Below are 20,957 nucleotides of genomic sequence, written 5' to 3'. Positions count from 1 at the left end.
TAACTGCCCCCTCACTGTGAGGTGTGTTCAGGTCATTGAGTGAATTGGTACGATACATTTGCAAGTAAGGCTGAAGCTGTTTTGATGGTTGTTCAGTGCATTTTTGTAAATTTAATCCTCTGAAAGAGTAGTTTTTTTGGAATGTTTTTTTTTTTGTTTTCTTCCCCAAAATTCGAAGTCTGTGTTCTGTTCTGAACTCCACTGCTTTCAATTTCTTGCACCTTGAACACACAGGAAGTTGCACGGGAAAGGCACCGCATGCTGTATGTTTGCCTGTCTCCATCTGCTCTTGTTCATGCAGCGTGTACATGGTGTCTTCAGTTTCCACCACACACTTCCTGCCATTTTTACACTCGAATTATAGTTCTGTGCTTTAGGTCGTACAGGAAAAGCTTACGTGCCTGAATCTTTCTTGATGAGTTCTTTCTTTATTTTCAGTTCCATGAATTTCGATTCAGTTTTGGATGTATAGCACTGTCACAAAGAAGCTTTACAGTGGAAACAGAAAAGAAAACTTGGTAAAACCTAGGCCTTCAGGTATTTCAGCACACCTGGAAGTACTTGGAAGTACATAGAAAATGTGACCAAGTGGACTTACATGTCTGTCTCCCAGCCTGTCTGTTTTGACCTGGAGTTTTATGATTGAACTTTGTACTGTGATATTTCTTAAACACAGTATATTGCCCTCAGTGATGCAGCGTCAGGCATAAAATGTAAATTGGTCAGATGTGTCATTACAAAACTGGGCTAGTTGTAACCGAAACTTAATCCCTTAAAAAGTCCATTTAAACCTTTTAAATGACTAGTTGTGCTTTTTGAAAATGCTGATAATGCTCTATGTACCTCTACGTAGCAAATCCAAACATGCTGCCATTATCGTTCTTGGAAGACATTCAAGCATTTTATCCTATTGAGATAAGAAAGGATGTCTTGTGAAGAATTTTAGTCCAACAGACAGTCACGTTTCATTTATTTAGCTATGCAGTTTGATCAAAAGTGTGACGTGCGGTAAATCGGTGAAATGCTAACGTTCGGGGTAGTTTGGGTCCCTTAGTAGACATTCTTGTCCAGAACAGCCTCATTGGAGAACAGGTTCGACTCAGGAATGCAAGGGACGCAAACACAAAATATCCAATAATTGTAAACTTAGCCACATAGTGAGCAGTGAGCAGCCAGCCAATATTTATACATCTACCTATAATTAGGGGTGCCATGGGGTGATGTGGGGGTGGGGGTGGGGTTGTGTAGGATGGTTCCATGGCCCTGACTGACAGGGGTACACAAAAATTATTAGGACACAGGATTTTCTGAGCTTGTGGGGCCCAAAGTGAGATCTTTTTATGGGGCCCAAAATCCCTAGTGGTGCCCCTACCTACAGTATAACTATTGCTATCCCAAAACGAAATCTGAAAAGAGAGTGAGAAAGAGGATAGCTAAAGAGGGTCAGGGGAGACTTGGGTTAGTCTGAAGAGGTGGTCCTTCTGTCTAAATTAGAGGATGGGCAGGATTTCTGCTTTCCTGACTAGTAGCCCAATTGAGAACAGAAAATATTTATGTTTTATTACTTAGCATATTGTATTTGGTATGTTGTTGAGCTGCAGAAAGGTTCATATTTGTTTTTTTTGTTTTTTATGACTCCTCCTACAGTGCAGAAAGGCGTGGCTAGACAAAAATCTATTGACGCAGCGAAGCTTATTTCACTTCACCTTCAGAGAGAATCGGCGGTCACCAAACGAGGAGGATTCAGTATGTGACAGAAGTACGTGGTCTCAGAAAACCTACACAGTACTGAGATGAGCATGCGCCTGTGAAATATACCGGGCATCCACGTGCTGTCTGTGCTGTTCAGCCCACAGTCAAGCAGTTGAGCTGCATTGTCACTGCACGGTAGAACGCACTTCGTGCGCAGCCGGTGCCCGCAGACTGCAGTTACCCGCTCGGCCACAGGGGGTGACCTTGCACGATGACACCTGGACAAAGCCCGCCTTTCGTGTGCTGTTGTCTTGCAGGGCTTACAGGTACAGAGTGTTCTAATGAGGGTAGGATTCCGTGACAGGCTGCCACGCATATCACACCTGTGGCCCAAAACCTAGTGCCGTCCCAAAATTACAAAAACAAGTTCTGCCATTTTTTTTTCTGTCTCACACTAGTCTCAATGGCAGTAATTTGTCTTCTCTGATATGAATCAATCGACTTACGAACAGTCACTTAAAAATGCAGACGTTGTTGAAAAGGCCAGCATTACTGTAAGTTCTGGACAATGGAGAGGAAATGGGGTATATTCAAAATGGCGAGTGAGTGAATTCTTTGAATATTTGCCGTTATACCATGTCCACGGCAGATTTTAAAATACAAAATGCTGTGTACCGTTAAGTTTCCAGTGTCAAATTACTTTGCATTTACAAAATGTTTGTCAAACTAAATGGGGCCCCATACAGGCACAGGTATTATATTTATGAAAAATAAATGGCTGCACTGTACTCATGCCTACAGCAATCATAAAATACACATCTCGGTGTGGAACACAGAAAGATTATATAATCATAGAACAGGACGAAAAAGCTCAGCATCTCATTAGTGAGATGCGGTAAAAGACTTTCAGCTCCCTCCTCAGTCTTGACTGCCTGCTCATTATCCTGGTAACCCCAGGAGAGACAACTAAAGTGAAGGAAAAATCCTAATATTCAGTCTGCTGTATGTACCGGTCATTACAAATGAGAACCTGATTGCCTGTTAAAATCAGCCATTTGTCAATGTCTTTCCTGTTGATTAAAGTCCAATTTGGAAGAATTTATCCTTCTTTATGTATACATAATAAAACTCTTAAACTGACAGGGCTATTTTAGGTACATGGGTAGCAACATATGGATTCAGAATTACTGGCAGATCCCATGGTGATGACCCGCTGTATAATTCTCTGATTTCCAGAATTCACAAGGGGCATGAGCCCCTCTCCCTGCATTAGAAATAGTTCAGCAGTGTTCTTCAACATTCTTATTATTTGTATTTCATATCATTTTAGCATTTTGCGTTTGTCTTAAAGGAAAATCAGCGAAGATTATCAAGAATTGTCTGTACTGTACACAAAGGCATCCCCCTGGGTGAATGTCTCTGACAGGCAGTGGGCCACATACATGCAAGGCAGTAGCCTCAGACATGCAAAACTGCTGGAAAGCAGGTTGTCGGGGAGGAGGCAAGATGCAGAGAGACGGCTTACACACAGGCAAACAATGTTGTAAAGGAGTCTCTATACACCGCTCCTGCCAGCAAATTAAATCAACCCACCACCCACAAAAAACACACACACACACACACACACACAAATAATCACAACCTTGTACAATAAAGTCAGATGTGTAGTTTTGCAGTTATGCAGATGTAGCCTGAGCGGTTGTAAAGCAGTCAGCGGTGCATGCCGGTGTGCTGGTGAAGGCAGCAGTCGTCCACCACAGCGGTGATATGACCAGGTTTAGGCACCGTTGCGAGCTCAAAACACGCCATGCAAATCACGCGTGGTATTTTTTTCAGAGCAGTGATGTCACGGCCTGGAGAGTTTAGCGTGTGTGCGTGAGTGTGTCAGAGGTCACGGCCGTAAACCTGTACGTCCCCCCGGGCGAGAGCCGCGCTGCGGTCGCAGCGTGCCGACTTCCCGGCTCTCCTCGCAGAGCCTGTTCCCGCTGGCGCTCAACATCGCTCAGTGACTGCTTAAGACGCATAGCAGCGCACTGTCAGTTAAGACTGGAGGAGACGGTAGTTGCGTTTTCAGTTTAGACCGGAACACACAGTAGTTGCGTTTTCAGGTCAGACCAGAACACACAGTGATGCATTTTCAGGTCAGACCAGAACACACATGCATTTTAAGTGCGCACTTGTCTAGTGTGCCAGTCAGTACATTCCACACTACAGTAGACAGGACAGAGAGCTATAAGGGGAAGGGGGCTATCTCTACCTGAGCAATGCTGGTAGTCTGTAGGTACTTGGTAGGTCATTGGGTTACCGTAACAACACCGGATGACCTAAACCAACCCCACTCATAGCAGGAGGAAGGTAATCATGTCCTGCAGGTCATAGTCACAGGTGTTGTTATGCGTTATGGCCTTATGGCCTATGATAATAGACACTTTCACGTTTCGGTCTGACGTGTCGGAACATCTTCATCAGAACCGCATCCAGTGTCTGGTTTTGCAAGCCAAACTTCCAGAGGCTGTCTACAGCCAATGGAAAGAAAGAGAGAAAAACAAGTGTTCACCTGCTTCACCTGTGCGCCAATAGCTGCTTTTCATGCAACCATAACAACAACAAAAAAAATAAAACAGAGAGAAAGCGCTGGAAGAATCGTGAGAAAGAGAGAAGAGACGAGCGAATGCACAGGGTGAAGCGTAGAATTTGACTGAACGGGGGAAATTAACTGATAGCCAAGGCAATGAAACAACACCTTATTTGTTCTGTCTTCAGAGAAACTGATATTGCATGGGGGGGGGGGGGCTATGCCATATGTCTCAGAGTTCAGTGCTGTAAAACCTCAGAGAGCCATTACCGGAAAAAACAAAAACAAAACAAAAAAACCCCCCAGATTTTCAGTGTGTACAATCACACATTCACTGCCGTGGCCACATCTTGTGGTGACACTGCTATGACTCCCTGATTTCAGAAATATTTGCGGTCTGTCGAACCTGGCTCTTATAAATTTGGTGACTCACGTAGCATGATGGGTATGCAGGCTGTAAGTTCGTCTGCAATTATGCAGAATTGTTCTGTGCGTTCTTGCCTGAAGGGGTTGCCTGTAAAATGAAGCTTTCCTTCAGAGAATACCTTACTACTAAGCTTATACTGTATATATGCTCTCAATTGCGTCTGTGGATTTTTAGGGTTTTAAAGGCATAACTGAGAGCTTTGTTCCCTCGTATAACAAGTGCTTCCGTTTCAGCTGAGGTGAACCTCGCCCAGCTACCTATTAGCAGGTCTGAGCATCAGTGCATTAGTCTGCACCTTCTTACGTGTCCACATTTAGTCAGTCTTATTGGTCCTTCAAGTTCAGGGCTTCCCTGAAGACAAGTCACTCGCTGGTGACTGGTCTCTATATTCTACTTTTATAATTGTACTTCATTAAATATATTCTCTGTCTACACCATGTGAAAAGAATAGAGACCAATGCCTAATGAGAAGGAAAAAAAATCTCCCCTTTTTTTTGCAGGCTGGTGTTGCTACACCTGAGAATGTTGTTATTCCCTGTTGATGTTTCAGCTTGAGAAGGAATGTAGTCTGACACAATGGAATGGCTTCATAAAGTGAGTACTCAACGCCTCCTTCAAGTTCTACAGTCATCATGAAGTCAATCCACAGGTGGCTGGTGTGCAGCTCTGTTAATGACATACAAAAACATTAAGCAACCGGGTGAGGCACGAGGCCTGGCGGTGTATCTCGCCATGGGGAAATGCTGACCTCTAGAGGTGGCAACATTCACTGCATGCACTTCGCTCTTAAATCAGTGGATTACTTCGAATGTGCACAACAGGAAACACAGGCACTTTCTCCATTGCTTTCTTTGACACTGTGAATGTTAATGTTTTGTTAACTTCATGATTTCACGATAATTTTAATATTTCCCGCTAACAGAGAACACTTGTGTGACATCTCTTGATTGACAGGTAGAGTGTTAGATGAATGGGAGCTTCAAAGGTCTGTATTCAGTCTTAATTTCACCTTAACTTTGACTGGTGCGCTGGTTACACAAGTTACACTTTTTCATCATAAACTCAGAAAACTAATGTTTGATTTCAAGTCAAAATTAAGTTCAAATGTTGAAAAATGTATTTGTAAATTTAAAAAAAAAAAAATATATGCATTTTTAGCAATAGTCCTGTGTGACACCTTGTTGTGATGGGAAATATCTTAATATGTTTCTGCATTTATAACATATCTCTGTCCCAGTAGCGTGTTGGGTTGTTGGCCCTGCTTTCAAAAATGGACACTAAAAAAATGTGCACAAGGCCTTTGTTATATTTCGTTTATTCGTCATTTTGAACATGCTCATGTGACACCTTGACCTGCATTCTTGAAACTAGCAGCACATCCTCTACTGACTGATGAACAGGCCTGCTAGTAGAGCACTCCCTTATGCTGAACATATGGTAAAGATGTACAGTGGTCTTTCACAACCAAAATAACTGCTCAACTAGGCGTCCCATGGTTCCGTTTGTCATACATGACCAGGTCAATTACATTTACATTCAGTCAAGTCATTGAACTTCATTTTCAGTCGATGAACCGGAAGTTCAGTTCATTTCCTGAATCTGACAGAACCGAAATGGCAGGGATGGCCTCGCTGCTGTACGCAGTCGCTAGCGTGTAACGCCCTGGGGAAAAGGCGCATCGCACAGCGTTGACGCGAGAGATCGTGGCACCGCGCCGTCGCCGCCGGGCGCGTGTTGACCTGTTGCCGAGAGACGGGGTGGACGGGCTCCCAGGTGAAGCGTTCTCGCGGGTGCGGAGGCGGAGGCTCCGGCGGTCACCCGGAGATACCCCGCGGTAACCCTGGAAACGCTGCTCCGCCTCGGAGAGGCGAACGGCGGACAGCTGCTGGGTGCGTGTTAATGATTAATGGCCTATCAGCCACCGATGCACGCTACGTCAGATCCCCGCTCTCTGTCAACAAGAGCCGCGCCGGCGGATCGACTGTTAACCGTTCAGCTGCTAATCCGAAAGAGGAAGTTCACAGGGCAGCTCTGTCCACAATATATATATATATATAAAAAAAGACAAAGACATAACAATACAATGTAAAAAGAGACAGGACTCTATGGAATCCGCACACTGGATGAAAATCCCTTTGACCTTTTGAAATATACACTGTAAATAGCAATGATATCAGATATAACTATCATGGCAATAAAAAAACAACAAAAAAAACCCCTCAAAAATAATATTTGCCTATGTTTCAATATCACAATTCAGCATCTTCTCTAATATCGACGTGTTTTTTTGTTCCTTAGTACTTTTACATCTCTTCACGGAGCTCATTTCCAACTAAATACTAAAACTAAAAACTAGTCTTTAAAAAAAGTCTTAAATGGAAAAAAGTCCTAATTTGCATAATTCATCTTGACCCTTTTCTACACACACCTTGCTGTTTTGATATATCAGATGTGAATCCCAGTAACTGTCATATTGGTGATGTTCGTAACATCACCTGTAAGTAAGAGTCTTTCTTTCAGCTCAGATCAGAGTCTGTAAAGTGTAATCTGAGACCTGCCTCACTGGTTCACTGCCACACAGGCACCCCTGGCCTCACTCTAAGTCCCACTGCCACACAGGCACCCCTGGCCTCACTCTAAGGTTCACAGCCACACAGGTACCCCTGGCCTCACTCTAAGGCCCGCTGCCACACAGGTACCCCTGGCCTCACTCTAAGTCCCACTGCCACACAGGTACCCCTGGCCTCACTCTAAGGCTCACTGCCACACAGGTACCCCTCAGCCTGGGCAGGAAAGCTCATGTTTTGTGTGACTTCAGATGATATAGATCAGCCAGATTCCTGAATGAGATCAGACTACCCAGAGAAGTGCAGTTTGTTTTAGACCAGAGAGAAGCTGTAGCTTTGTCTCTCACATGGTCAGGTCCACTTAATGATTAATTCACTGCTACAGGCTTTTTCATATGCTACCTTATCTCTGTCTTTGTGTGTGTGTGTGTGTGTGTGTGTGTGTGCATGTAGTATGTGCACCTGTTTCAGGTAGAGCTTAATCATTTCCAGTTAGTGGAGATGGCTCCTCCCCAATCAGTCTTCTGGGGCCTTTCATCTGGCTCAGGTTAGTTCTAATGCCCTGTCAGCGGATTCTCTGCGCATCCCGATTGCCCCCTTTCCCTTGCCCCCTCTCTGAGTCCCCATTGCCCCGCCCCCTCCCTGGATCCCCTTTTTCTCCGCCCCCCTCTCTAGGTCCCAGGCAGCCGGCCCAGTCCCTCCTCCCCCTCTCCCTCTCTGGGTCCTGGGTTCTGCTTAGTTCTTGAAGGCTCCGTATCGGCTGGCTTTGCTGATGAAGTTCTTGAGCAGGTTGTGGTCCATGGCCGCAAACGCCTGCGATTGGGTCACGGCTGTCAGGTGGTTGACGCTGAACTTGAAGCAGAAATCCTCCAGGTCCTGCAGAGGAAGACGCGTGATTGGTCCAAATGTTCCAGCATTGCCAAATATCAAATTCACCAAACCAGGTTCTAAATATCATCATTGCGGTTCCCAGGTCAGAACAATGTTTAAACAATTATTAAAAAATATTTCCTAGTTAGCGCTACTGTTTGAATCAGACCTACATCATATAATTATTTGAAACACATTAACCCTTTAGGTACCAGTGAAATTCCTACAAATATATACATAAAAATATATTTCACTAAATTTTTTGTTCCTATGATTGTACAATATCATTTAGGTAACATGTCTGTTTAAAATTCAGGCATAAAATATTTAAAATATGTATTTGATCCAGGTTGTCTCAGCATATGTGGAATGGGTTCCAGTGGCGTTTCACACAAAGCTGTCTGTCCAGAGACTGCAGGCTGAATCTAAGGTATGTCTAGCCTGGGTCGGGGCGGGGCCAGGCGCGGCGGGGCCGGGCGGGGCGGGGCTAGCCCACCTGGGCCTCGTATTTGACGGCAGCGGAGAGCAGGGTGATGGCGTTCTCCTCGGAGATCCCCCTCTTTATGGTGTCCTGGCACAGCCGTTTCAGCCTGTTCTCCCTGTAGAAGGTTGCCAGATCCAGCAGTCCTGCGGAGAGGAAGGGACCAGGGGTTGGGTTGCACTCCAACTAAACTCCCCTGCTCTCCTCAGGGTGAAAAAAAGGCCCCGTCCCGTGTTTAACAGCAGCAACAACCTGCCTAAATGTTATATTTTCAGCATGGAATTTGATCCTGTTTTTGATGAAACATTGTCCTTTCTTTTGTTTTTATAAAGGCGGTACACCCTTGGGGTATGAAGGTTGTCTTATGTGTTTGTTTTTTTAACCCTGTAATTATGAAATCAGAAGTCATAATCAGAATTAAGCACCGCACATCTAATACAGCAAAAAATTCCATGACGATGTGGGTTTTGCAGTAAAAACGAGTGGCGTAGACTGAAGAAATACAGTCTCCCTGGATGGTGAAGTAGGAAGTTATTATTCACCAATTTATTAACAGGTCGTTTCTAAAAATATTGATTTAGGGTTTAAAATTCATTGAACAGGCTTTATCACAGGGGGTCTGGTGAGGGTGGGTCATTTTTGACCCTGTGGACACAACGAGGGTTAAATCCACACACTTCAGATGAAGAGAAGAGCCGGAATCTGAGTTCTCACCCACAGCGTCCTCCGGGGGCAGGTTAATGGTGTCTGTGTACAGGTACTCCAGGAAGGCGCGGTACACCAGGTAGGAGAACTGCTGGATCTCGATGGAGTCCTCGTCCGACTCGTTGAGCAGGGTTCTGAAGTGCTCGCACCTGCAACGCACGGGCACTGTGTCGGGAGTACACACTTCACACCCCTCAGCTGGGCTCATGGGCCAGAACTGAATGAAACCAGCGGATCCTGCGACCCTTCAAGGCCGAGAGTGAAAACTGAAGCGGTAATGGGCTCGTGTTCGGGCGCTACCTGATCTTCAGCAGGGCCTTGTGGACGTGGATGGGCTTTCCGTCCACCAGGAACTTCAGGTCTGAGATCTCCGGGCAGTCGAACTCCTTCTTCAGCGACTGCGCCACCGTGAGGTAATCATCTCCGTCTGATGGGCAGAGGACAGCACCTCAAGAACCCGGGCAGGTGAAGCTCTTCATCAGTTCTGCTCTTAGAACTGCTATTTCATTTATCAAAGGACAGAGGTCCAACTGAAAATGTGTTACTTTCATGCCAAGAGTTTGGTTTGTTTTCCTGGAACAAATGTTAATCACTGTCTTTAAAAATGTCATTCACTTTTTTTTTTTTAACTCTTTTCTTTTATATTTCAGGCAGAGAGAAAAGGGATGAGTATATGGTACAAAGAGAAGACTGGACACATATACAGGGCATGCACACACACACACACACACACACACACACACAACACCTCCTGGGTCAGACACGTAAGTACATTTAAATGTCCATGTTTACATTCATAAATGTCAGTAATCTGCAGGAATTCCTATCTGAAGGGGTTAAGGAGTTGAATCAAAGCGACGTGACAGATTTAAATGTTAAAAAGTTAAATGGTGGACGACACGTGGCAGAACAGCAGAGAACACTGAGTTCAACAGGAGTGAACTCCCCCCCCTTCCTCCCCCCGCTCCGTTCGTACCCACAGAGAGGAGGTGCCAGGTGACGGCGGGCGTGGCGAAGCAGGCGAAGACGTCGTCAGTGCTGGAGCAGTGCGTGAGGTGGGGGCTGGCCACCGCCTGGCCCCTGCACTGGCCCCACATCAGCACCTGCCCCGCCTGCGTCTTAGCCGCCGACGTGTGGGTGCTGTGGCAGGCTGCCACCTCCACCAGCCTGACAGAGAGAGAGAGAGAGAGAGAGAGAGAGAGAGAGTCAGGGGAGGATAAAACACCACCTCCACCACCCTGAGAGAGAGAGAGAGAGAGAGAAAGAGAGAGTCAGGGGAGGATAAAACACCACCTCCACCAGTCTGACAGGGAGAGAGAGAGAGAGTCAAGGGAGGATAAAACACCACCTCCACCAGTCTGAGAGACAGAGAGAGAGCAAACAGAAAGTCAAGGAAGGATAAAACACCACCATCATTGCTGTTGTCGGATAAGAATTTAAACCAAGGTCCTTACTTGCTGTGGTCATTATAGATCCCATGGCACTTATCACAAACTGGCTCGCTCAACCTGCCACCTAATCACCCCCCAATTTGGCAAAAAAAACTCTCAGTCTTCACCTCAGCAAATGTGTGGTCAGTGTCTGGCGCAAAATGGCTGCCATGCATCACCCAGGCGACTGCTACACATTGGTGGTGGATGAGGTGAGTTTCCCCCCTCGTTACTGTCTTTTGAGAAAAGTGCTAAATAAATGTAAGGAATTAATAATAATAATAATAATAATAATAATAGTAATAAGGTAATACCCTCCAATGCGGAGCTGTAGACAATGCAGACATGTTATACTCCAGACCTGTGCTGAATAATGCTTCAGAATCATTAAGTACCTTGGTCAAGGGTAAAATGACCGTGCCCTACCTGGGACGTAAACATGAATTACGAGCCCTTTTCCCTAACCGCTACTCTAGCTCGCCCCACGTTGACCCGACCCCTGACCATAGAGCCTCACCTCTCCTTTTCCAGGTTCACCAGCACGGGCACAGCCTGGTTGCTCCTGTTGCCCGTGCCCAGTTGCCCGTAGGAGTTGGCGCCCCAGGCGTAGACCAACCCGTCCTCCGTCAGGGCCAGAGTGTGGGCGTAGCCGCAGGCTATCTGAGGAGAAACCAGATGGAATTCATATTTTAACTGACTGCCATGACCGGGCACAGGTGCCTCCTAGGGGCCGTGGGCTGCTACTGCATCCGTTAGATTCCTCCCCCCCACCTGCACTATGTTGATGCCCTGCAGGGCGGCGATGCGGCAAGGCGTGTGCTGGTTCCCGTTGTTGCCCAGGCCCAGCTGGCCGTTGCAGTTGTAGCCCCAGCCGTAGGTCTGGACAGGAGGGGGATAGGAGGTTAGTCACATCAGTCACGTGGAAAGTCCACTCCTCTAACGAAGCTCCTTCGTAAAAGCGCGACGCAAAGCTTCATTGCCTTCTGCCTCGTTCGCGTTTGTGATTAACATGCGAGACGAACGAGACAACGACGAACTAGGATGAGCCGACGAAGACATTCCAGCATTCTAATCGCGTAGTTGCGATCTCAGGCCTTAAAGGGTAAAATGGGATAAAAACGTATGGCCGGACTCCGCCCCCCTCCGTACCTCCCCGCTGTCCAGCACGGCCATGGAGCAGAGCTGGCCGCAGGCGATGTTCACCACCACCTTGCTCTGCAGGCAGCTGCTCACCCGCCGCGGCGTGGGCTGGTTGGCGGTGGAGCCGGAGCCCACCTGTCCCGAGTTGTTGTACCCCCACGCGTACACCTGCATGGGGTGAGGGGGGTGAGAGGGGCGACTGGTCACCGAAGGGGTCCAGAGACGGGTGCAGCCCAATCAACAAACTTTCAGCTGACTTCCCTGTAGGTGCGTCTTTTGGAGGTTTTTGACATAGGAGCCTTAAACCAAAGAGAATAGGCTTATAATTGACTCATTATAACTGATGCCAGCTAATTATTTTGTAGAATTATTGTACCGTACGGAACTGTAATTATTGTTTTTTCACATTATTTCATATAAGGGTGCTCTTATAGGGCACATCCATGGATTGAATGATTACGGTCGGTTTTTAAAAAAAATTTATTTTGTTTCTCTGAGTGCCAGGACAGCCAGGACGGGAGAGACGGGGGTGTGATCGGCACCTCTCCATCCAAGGTGCGGGCGATGGTGTGATGGGAACCACAGGCCACCTCCACCACCTTCTTGTTGAGCAGGTTGGTGGACACGTGGGCGGGGATCATGCCGTGGTTGGTGGTGCCGTTCCCCAGCTGACTGTAGCCGTTGTGGCCCCAGGCGTACACCTCTCCATCTACAGGGGACGAGGAAAAAAATTGGGCTTTAGTCATCAGATCACCAGTACTGACCATTTAAAAAGAACTGTCCATTTTAATCAGTATTCAGAACAAAAAGTCCTCATTTTGGTGAGAATTCTGCTGAGAGTTCTCAGGTGGACCCTAATGACTGTCTGTAAAGTTCAAAAGTATTTCAGAAATGTGTCTGGCTCAGGTGTGAGGGGATTATAAATCACTCATGCTGGGAGACGGGAGTGGCAGTAATCTAGCCCTGAGGATCCATGATGCTATTTCACTGCATTATTAGACTCAAACTCAAACACGAGGCCCTGCTTTTCCCTGCTCTCACACCTGGACTTTCCCCTGTGCTTCGTAGCTTTTGGGAAAATAAAACTATGTCTGCAGCCATTTCCGAGAAAATTATTGCAAAAATAAAAAAAAGGACGGTATTTATTCAAAAAGCACAATGCCAGTAATTATGAGAGCGCACAAACATATCTGGCACGAGCCCTGAATTTTTAATGAATCTGAAATGGATATGGCCATTGTCCCCGTGCAGTAAACAAGAGTATCTGTAACAATACTGGGAAATGGCATCAATGACTAATACGTGACTAATACAAAATGTTATTTCTAATTTGGTGAATGAAGGAACAAAAACAGTTTAGGCATTTCAAAATGGAAAAAATGCAGTCCATTTGGTGTTTTTCTGTAATTCAAATCGTGTTGTACTCACTGGCTGATATTTAATGATCAGAAAAACGTGATGGTTCAGCACTTTCTGAGATCAAAATCTGCATGCTCCCTGGCAGTCATTGTTATTGCTCACATTCATTTTTTCTTGACATTTACATTTTCATCAAGAAAGGGAGATAGAGGAGAAGAAAGGAACAGCAGTAGAAGAGAAGGGATGGCAGTGCAGACATGATTCGTAAAATCAGAAAGCAGAAATCAGAAAGAAGAATGTAATTTTGAATGAAATCTGGCTCTCGGGTGTCTCTGTGCAAGGCCTGCTTAGGATGGGGAGAAAGCTGAACGCGCAGAGCTGTGCTTCGTCGCGGTTAGCGGTCAGCGGGTGCGTTTGCGTGCGCGGTCACTCACCCGCGGTGGCGATGACCACGTGCGGCGCCGTGCCGTAGCTCAGCGACACGATCTTCTTCCCACAGAGGACGTCCACCCTGCGCGGCTCGATGGTGCTCTGAACGTCCCCCAGTCCCAGGCAGCCGCTACAGTTAGTGCCCAGAGCGAAGACCTGCGCCAGAGCACACCGTACAGAGCACTGAGCACTCAGCACAGAGCACACAGAACTGAGCACTCAGCACACAGCACTTAGGACACAAAGCACTCAGAACACAGCACAGAGCACACAGCACTGAACACTCAGCACACAGAACTTAGCACAGAGCACTCAGTACACAGAACACAGCACAGAGCACTCAACACAGAGCACACAGCACTGAGCACTCAGAACTGAGAACTTAGCACTGTGTACTAAGCACTATGAACAGCACTGAGAACTTAGCACTGTGTAATTAACACATTGAACAGCAATGAGAACTTAGTACTTTGAACTCAGCACTGTGAACAGAGCAGAAATCACATCCCCGTGCTCAGCCAGTCCATTTCAGGGCTAAACGTGTCACAAACAGCAAATCTCCACCTCAGCTCTGACCCACTGGCTCATTACAGGCAGTGTGGATGAATCAGTCTCCATTAGGAACTAAAGTCTGTCTAAGACAAGCCATTCTGTGGGTATAAAGGTGGAGATGACAGCACAGGTTAACCCCACAGTAGGGAGAAACAAAATGGCCGAACTTCAGAGTGTCTGCAGGTTTTATTTGAACTGTGCAAATGGCACCTGAAGATTTCCCTGGCGGCCTGCAACTCCATATAGGAGGCCGTATTACAATTGCAGCAAGAAGGTGTGAACATTTCAAAAATGGTTGCCCTTGGGAACAAGACCTGACTGAGTGAATAACATTTAGTGATTGCTTTGTTCTAACAACCCAACATGGGGAAAAATAACTGAACATTTCAGGCTGAGAGTTTGTCCCATAACGACAAACAAACGGGTAATCCAGCAAGCACAAGAGCCTGAGAAGGGCTGCTATCCCAGTGGATAAAATGGGGCTTGTGGGGGAATTACTGGCCTAAATATAGCTGCTCTATCTGCTTAGCTACACGTCTGGAACATGCTGTCCCTCTGTCAAACGTGTCCTAGCCCTGTCCCATTCCCACGTTTCCCTCTAGCGTCTGTCTTTCTGTCTGTCCGTCCAAATGAATCCTCATTCACAATACAACGCATCAGATCCTACAGTAGTACTCGCTCGGGCAACAGCACCTATGCTCTAAGCTCCTCTCTTCATCAGTTTAAAGTACCGCTAGCTGGTAGTAAGCTTTCTGTCAAAGCAAATTAAATCGGTTACTTGACGAATTGCAAACAATTAGTGTCAGTTGTCAGTGGCCCCTTTAAGCTACCTGACCAGTAAATAGTCTCTTATCCCTCCAGTTTGGTCACAGCGTGGCACGTACGGTCAAACCCCCTGCACAGTACATACACATGCGCACGCGCGTACACACACACAGGCACACACTACACACACTCTCACTCTCTACCCTATCCTCCGTCCACCCCAGTCCCATAACTGTCATTCAGTGTTTCCCCAGCCCCTTTCCTCCCGTGAAGTTTACCTCATCGTTGACTGTGACGTAGATGGCCTCATTCCCCGAGCTGCCGAAGACGCAGGCCTGCCGGATCAGCCTCAGCTCGTTCGGAGGCACGAGCGCAAATACTGGCCACTTCCCAACATCCAGCATGCTCCCACCTGCAAGGGGCACGGAGACGGCCAATCAGCTCTCTCATCAGGCACCTGAGCCTCGGGGTACCAGGCACAGGCCTGGCCAAGTCGCCGCTGCCGCCGCCACCGTCAGAACCCACAACAGCTCAGCAGGTCCCAGTAACACCGTGATCCCTCAAATTTGGCAGGTTATGCACTTGGACTATAAATCTGTGCTTGTGACGCGGGTCTGGCCAAAAGCCGCCCTGTTTCTCTTGGCTTTTCAACAATGCATTTGTGTTGGCTAAAGTGAAGCCCTGCCTGAGCAAAGCTCATTAGCCAGACTCTCCACTGCTCTCAGTAATGGCGGCTTCTCACGCCTTGCAGTCCGCCATGATGGATCTACTCTCCATCCACAGCAGGTGTGGTCTCCAGCTCTTCTTCGACGCTCATTGAACATTTTTCTTTATTGCATTCGATTGACAGGTAACATAGGCTTGTATGAATTGACCAAACTGCCCATGTGAAGCACTTTGAAATGTTTATTTAAAAATGGCATAAAAGCAATAATCAGAAGAAAAGAAGATTCCAGTGCAGAATACACATTCAAAACAGATGTGTTAAAAACAACACAAGTCATTTTTGTCCATGTCTAGTTAAGGACAACATTTTGTGTTTCAACACAGTCTTTGTTAAAAAAAAAGCCTCCCTTTGTAACACATAAATGATACATTTCTAATACTAAAGTAGTAACTTTGACGCAAAATGTGTTGAAAGTAACACTAAAGTAGTAATGCAAAAAGTGTCGGACACTAACACATCCTTTTGTATGCCTTGATGTTTCCCTCTGTTGACATGGGCATGACCTAATCTACGCAGTACCACCAGAATTATAGGTAATATCATTGCCATCCATTCAGGGGGATCGGTCCCAGTGCCTTTAGGCATAACTAGGCCTGTATCGGGTTAGTACATGTTCTAGGTGAACCGGGTTACCTTTGTCTGTAATGGTTTCACGACGTACTGGCTTTCATTACTTTCTTATTTCTATAAACGGAATCACATGCGTTCTCCGGGTGAATAAATACAGTAAATATTCCCAAAATTTATCGTGTGGGGTCAGGTAAGGGTATTCCTGAATGGATGTCAGTCAGATGCATTTGTTTCAGTTTTTGATCTTTCAAGCGATAATCTTAATTCATTTTCCAAGAAAAACGTATTTTATTTCAAGTTTAATTTGAGTGCTTGCTTGACGAAACTATTTTTCTGCTCTTGATTGATGTCCCCGGTTTCAAATATTGTACGTGCGGCTTGGCTATACAGCAACAGCGTGTTCTAGTTAGCCACACACACTAGTACATAAGATAAAGCACTGAGTATTCAGTAGTAATCTACACATTAATAGCTAGTTGTTAAAGCCTTGCGACAGTTAAAATACATGACAAACTCTCCCTTCCTGCAGAAGCAGCCATTAGTACAAAACATCACATTATTTGACTACTACCGGTGTATAGTGTAGGCGGAGTTAGCAATACAATATGCTCATTCAAATGTAAGTAAGAACTTAAATACAAAGACGAAAAGACTCAAACCATACGCCGCACATAATTACATTTTAATATGGTTCGGTTCACTGATTAACTTAATGTGACATCATAGCGGGTCGTTAGTCCTCAGATCTCTATTCCTGTACACTACAGCTGCTTGGCTACTAAAACTCATCACCGGGAAAATGGCTAACTATCAAACGGCACAGCCCTTTAACAAGAATGTTGGGATGCCGCAGCACAATGCAGTTGTCTGTGATGCAGGAAGTTACTTAACCAAGGCGCGTCACGAAATGGAAATTGTTTATAAAGCCGCTTTAGCGAACTGCACGGGAAAAGAGTGAATCGTAGCGATACTACAAATGAGATAGGAAAAATTATTTACCATGTGCAGTTATGATTGCTACTCTTCAACGTCTTCTCGCCATTGACAGAGCTTTTCGTCTTGCATGGTTTATTTAAAAATAAAACGAAACGTCTCTGAAGCTCTGATTGCTTCCTGCAATTACGCCACAAATGTTTTCATACTAGCCCCCCTATGTCTTTTCATTTCGACCGAAGTGTTCCTGGCTGTCCAGGCATCAGTGGGGATTGTCGAGTTCATGGATTCAGCAGTACGATAATGCTATTTACGTTTTCGTTCCGTTAAGCGTGTGTGTATGATAGTGGTCGACAAGATTGTCAAGGGGGATAGGTAAGTACTCAAACGTCCAGTCATATAGCCTACCAGCGGAGTTCCATGCATTTAAGAAATTTAAATGACCTATCAATAAAACATTTAAACATGCTACCATTCTTGTGTATACTAGGCTATTTTTATGTTAAGAATGCCCTAAATGGCTATGAATGCTAAACAAATGAAACAAATAACCACTCCTCAAGCAAATAATTGACTTGTATCCTGAGGGAAGCCCATAAAGCCCCTGTTTGCTGCTTAAGAATGGATTATTGAGAAGCCAAACATTACAATATAAAATGTCCTGGATTTTGAAGGTACATCAAAAAAGGTTGAGAACCCCTGGCTTAAATGCATGTGTATTTAAAGATTTCGGTTAAAATGGATGCTTCCTTAAACTTTATCAGTAGTTTGCATGAATCTGTAGTGTCTAAATGGTAAAAGTATTTAAGATGAAGTATTAGACTAGGTCCACCTATCTAGGCTGCCCTAGTCATTATGTCATTATGTCTGTTTTTGACCGGAGTTAAGGTGAACCGTTCCTTGCTGTGGTGGGCATCATGGAACATTTTGTGCAACTATCGACAGGGTCAAGCGCAGGGCCTCTGTACAGCCGTTCACTACCTGGTCATTTTCCCCCGAGCCTGGTAGGGGGCGCTGTCTCCTTGTGTTGCTTCTTCAGCCTCTTCAGAGTCCTCCTGTCGGCTTCTGCTACGTCTTTGCAGTGCTCTGCCTGTTTGAGGCCGCATGCGGCGAAGGAAGACAAAAGGGCCAGCTACAGGAAGTCTCGCGCCTTGGTGGTCAGGGTCCTCGCCTGCTTCCTCCTGTGCTTCCTGCCCTGCCACGCGGTCCACGTCCTCTTCCTGGAGGCTGAGAAGCGGGACGGTATGAGCAGCTGCACGGGCTCATGTTGCCAAGGCAAGGCCAATGCACAAGGCCGCCGTCGTCACCTTGTGCCTGGCTGTCGCCAAGCAACGACTGCCTCAACCCCCCTCCCTTTGTTTTTCAACCTGGGGGAGGGAGGACTTTAGGAAGTTCTGCCACAGATAGAGGAGCTAGGAGAGTTGAGCAAAGCAAACAATCCCCTCACTCAGCTGGTCCTGAGCCTTAGTTCCCCACATACACTAACACACACTAACACCTCACCTGCTCAGGATCAGAACAAAACTACAAACATAATTAGAATAAACCAAATTGCAACACAGCTGAAACAGAATTATATAACCTACTGGGAAACTAAAACAAAATCGCAAAGTAAAATGAAATGTTATTTGGCCCTAAAAAGACAGTATGCTGTAGCAAACTACCTGACCACGGTTACTGACAAAAAACTGAGAACCACCTTGACGAGGTACAGACTCAGCGAGCACCATTTAGCCATAGAAACTGGCAGGCACAGAAAATCATGGTTGCCAGAAGAAAAAAGATTGTGCCAACAATGCAAAGGCAACCAAATTAGAAGTGAAAAACACTTCCTAATGGAATGCACAAAATTTGACCAAATTCGCCAAAAATTCTACCAAAAAATGATCCAGAAATTTCCCCAATTCAATGATATACCCAATGACGATAGATTACCCTACCTATTAGGAGAAGAAAAAGGTTGCTGCATACCAGACACCTAACATCACTTACTGATATTTTTGTATATATTTTTATATTTTTTATATAACAAATTCACATTCTCGGATTCATTGTATATAGTTGTATGTTGTAACCACTGCTTTGGCAACACGAGTGCCTATATTTGTCATGCCAATAAAGCACTTTGAAATTGAAATTTAATTTAGAGGAGAGAGGTGCCTAAAATCAGGTATAAGAATGTACAGATGGGAAATGTTCCCAGCTTGGAGCTTCAGGAACTAAAGACCCAAAGGGGGTTATGGATATAGGCCAACAGGCAGGCTAATGGGGGGGGGGGGGGCATTACCCCATTAAAAGTTTACCTAACAGTCATTGAGAAAAATTAGCATGGGGCAGGTGGCAGCGCTCTGACTATGTAGAGAAAAAATATGTCATTAGTCCAGCCAATTTACATTGCATGCAGGTCATGCAGAGGTCAGAGAAGATCCACGTCAGATGCACAAGATATGAAAACAGACGTAGAGACACTTTCACTTTTTCATGTCCCATATTCACCTTTGTCAAGTTCTGAACACGACAACCCCTACAATCTAAAGGCATAGTTTCCTGAGCTGTATAAAGTAGTAGTCTCTACCGCTTTTCCCAGGTACATGAATTTTCTAGAAGGGAGAATTGTTTGATGTTCTTCAGGTTAGGGGCTCATTTGTTTGAATGCTGCAGGCACTCTTCGTGTACAGAGTTTCAGAAGCATGACTACAGTAAAAATTATGTTAAAAGGCCCGTTTTGACAATCCATTATAACATATTTTCTTTATACATATAGTCTGTATAGTAAACATTGTATGGTTGCGTTATCCTCCTACTCTTTCCAGTTAAATTCTGAGTAAATACTGCTTTGCTCATTTTCTGGAAACCAAATAAATTATTAACATGATTAGCAAACAGTGCTTTGCTTCAGCAAGGCTGTACAAGACATTGTACAAACAAAAAATAAATTGTGGTGAACATTTTAAGAAAAACTTTGTGTGTGTGTGTGTGTGGGGGGGTGTGTGTCGTCTGGTCTGATTCATCATTGTGTGTCATTGGCCAGCTCATGTTTTTATTATACAGCATATATAGTATGTGTTAAGAGGCCATGGATACACAAAAGTATTGGAAAGCAATCGCTCAAATGCATGCTTTTACAAAAGGGAAGCAGAATTAAAGTAGTACACAGTGCAGAGAAATTGCCAGCACGGACTACATATTGTGATGCAAAAGAGCCTTATATCTTGTGACTGGGAGATGAAGGCAGATTTTAACAGTTATGGGAGCTGGGTGGAGTGTAACTGAATGAGCTGGAGAAATAATCAGTCTAAGAAGGGAATAAAGCGAAAATAAGGCTTCATGCGACAGAGTATCTTCCCACAAAACTCAAGTGGTCCGGAAAATATCCTTTCATGACAAATATGAATTGACATTTCTTTCACCCAACTTATATATATCATATATTAGACAGAATCAGAAAACACTGCTTGATTGCCCTGTGGAGGAATCTTACATCTGAAGCCTTTCAGATGAGATGTGTTAATTGTCTCTTGTTGAGTAGACAAGCCTTGGCCTATTTTTGGCAAGAGAGGTGACCGGTGCCACCTTAACCCTCAAGCGACTGACATATTGTGCATACACAAAAGACCACCTGGGGTTATATATGACCCAGCAACAACAAAAGTGTAATGGAAGCCAAAATGAGATTTAAAAAAAAAAAAAAAAATGTTAAATGTCATGATACATGCACAGAATTTTTCAGTTGAA

At 45.3% G+C, this 20,957-nt stretch overlaps 1 protein-coding gene and 1 long non-coding RNA gene across 2 annotated transcripts; one reads left to right on the top strand and one right to left on the bottom strand.

The window, feature by feature from the left end:
• Positions 1-5,992: 5,992 nt before the first annotated feature.
• Positions 5,993-17,524, bottom strand: rcbtb2 (regulator of chromosome condensation (RCC1) and BTB (POZ) domain containing protein 2). The gene is made up of 12 exons (XM_064301844.1): positions 17,289-17,524; positions 15,271-15,404; positions 13,681-13,831; positions 12,430-12,596; positions 11,897-12,055; positions 11,519-11,626; positions 11,265-11,407; positions 10,294-10,484; positions 9,618-9,744; positions 9,327-9,466; positions 8,628-8,758; positions 5,993-8,137 (listed from the first exon to the last, which is right to left on the bottom strand). Exons 2-12 carry the CDS (start codon positions 15,394-15,396, stop codon positions 7,997-7,999), a joined length of 1,584 nt encoding a protein of 527 aa, XP_064157914.1. The 5' UTR covers positions 15,397-15,404; positions 17,289-17,524; the 3' UTR covers positions 5,993-7,996.
• LOC135235882 (uncharacterized) lies at positions 12,026-12,625 on the top strand. Its single transcript, XR_010324454.1, has 2 exons — positions 12,026-12,154; positions 12,392-12,625. It is a non-coding gene; the product is annotated as an uncharacterized LOC135235882 (long non-coding RNA).
• Positions 17,525-20,957: the final 3,433 nt, after the last annotated feature.

Source organism: Anguilla rostrata, chromosome 12, assembly GCF_018555375.3.
Source record: "Anguilla rostrata isolate EN2019 chromosome 12, ASM1855537v3, whole genome shotgun sequence".
Classification (NCBI taxonomy): domain Eukaryota; kingdom Metazoa; phylum Chordata; class Actinopteri; order Anguilliformes; family Anguillidae; genus Anguilla; species Anguilla rostrata.
Note: the sequence above shows the minus strand (reverse complement) of the source record. Positions and strands in the feature narration are given on the sequence as shown.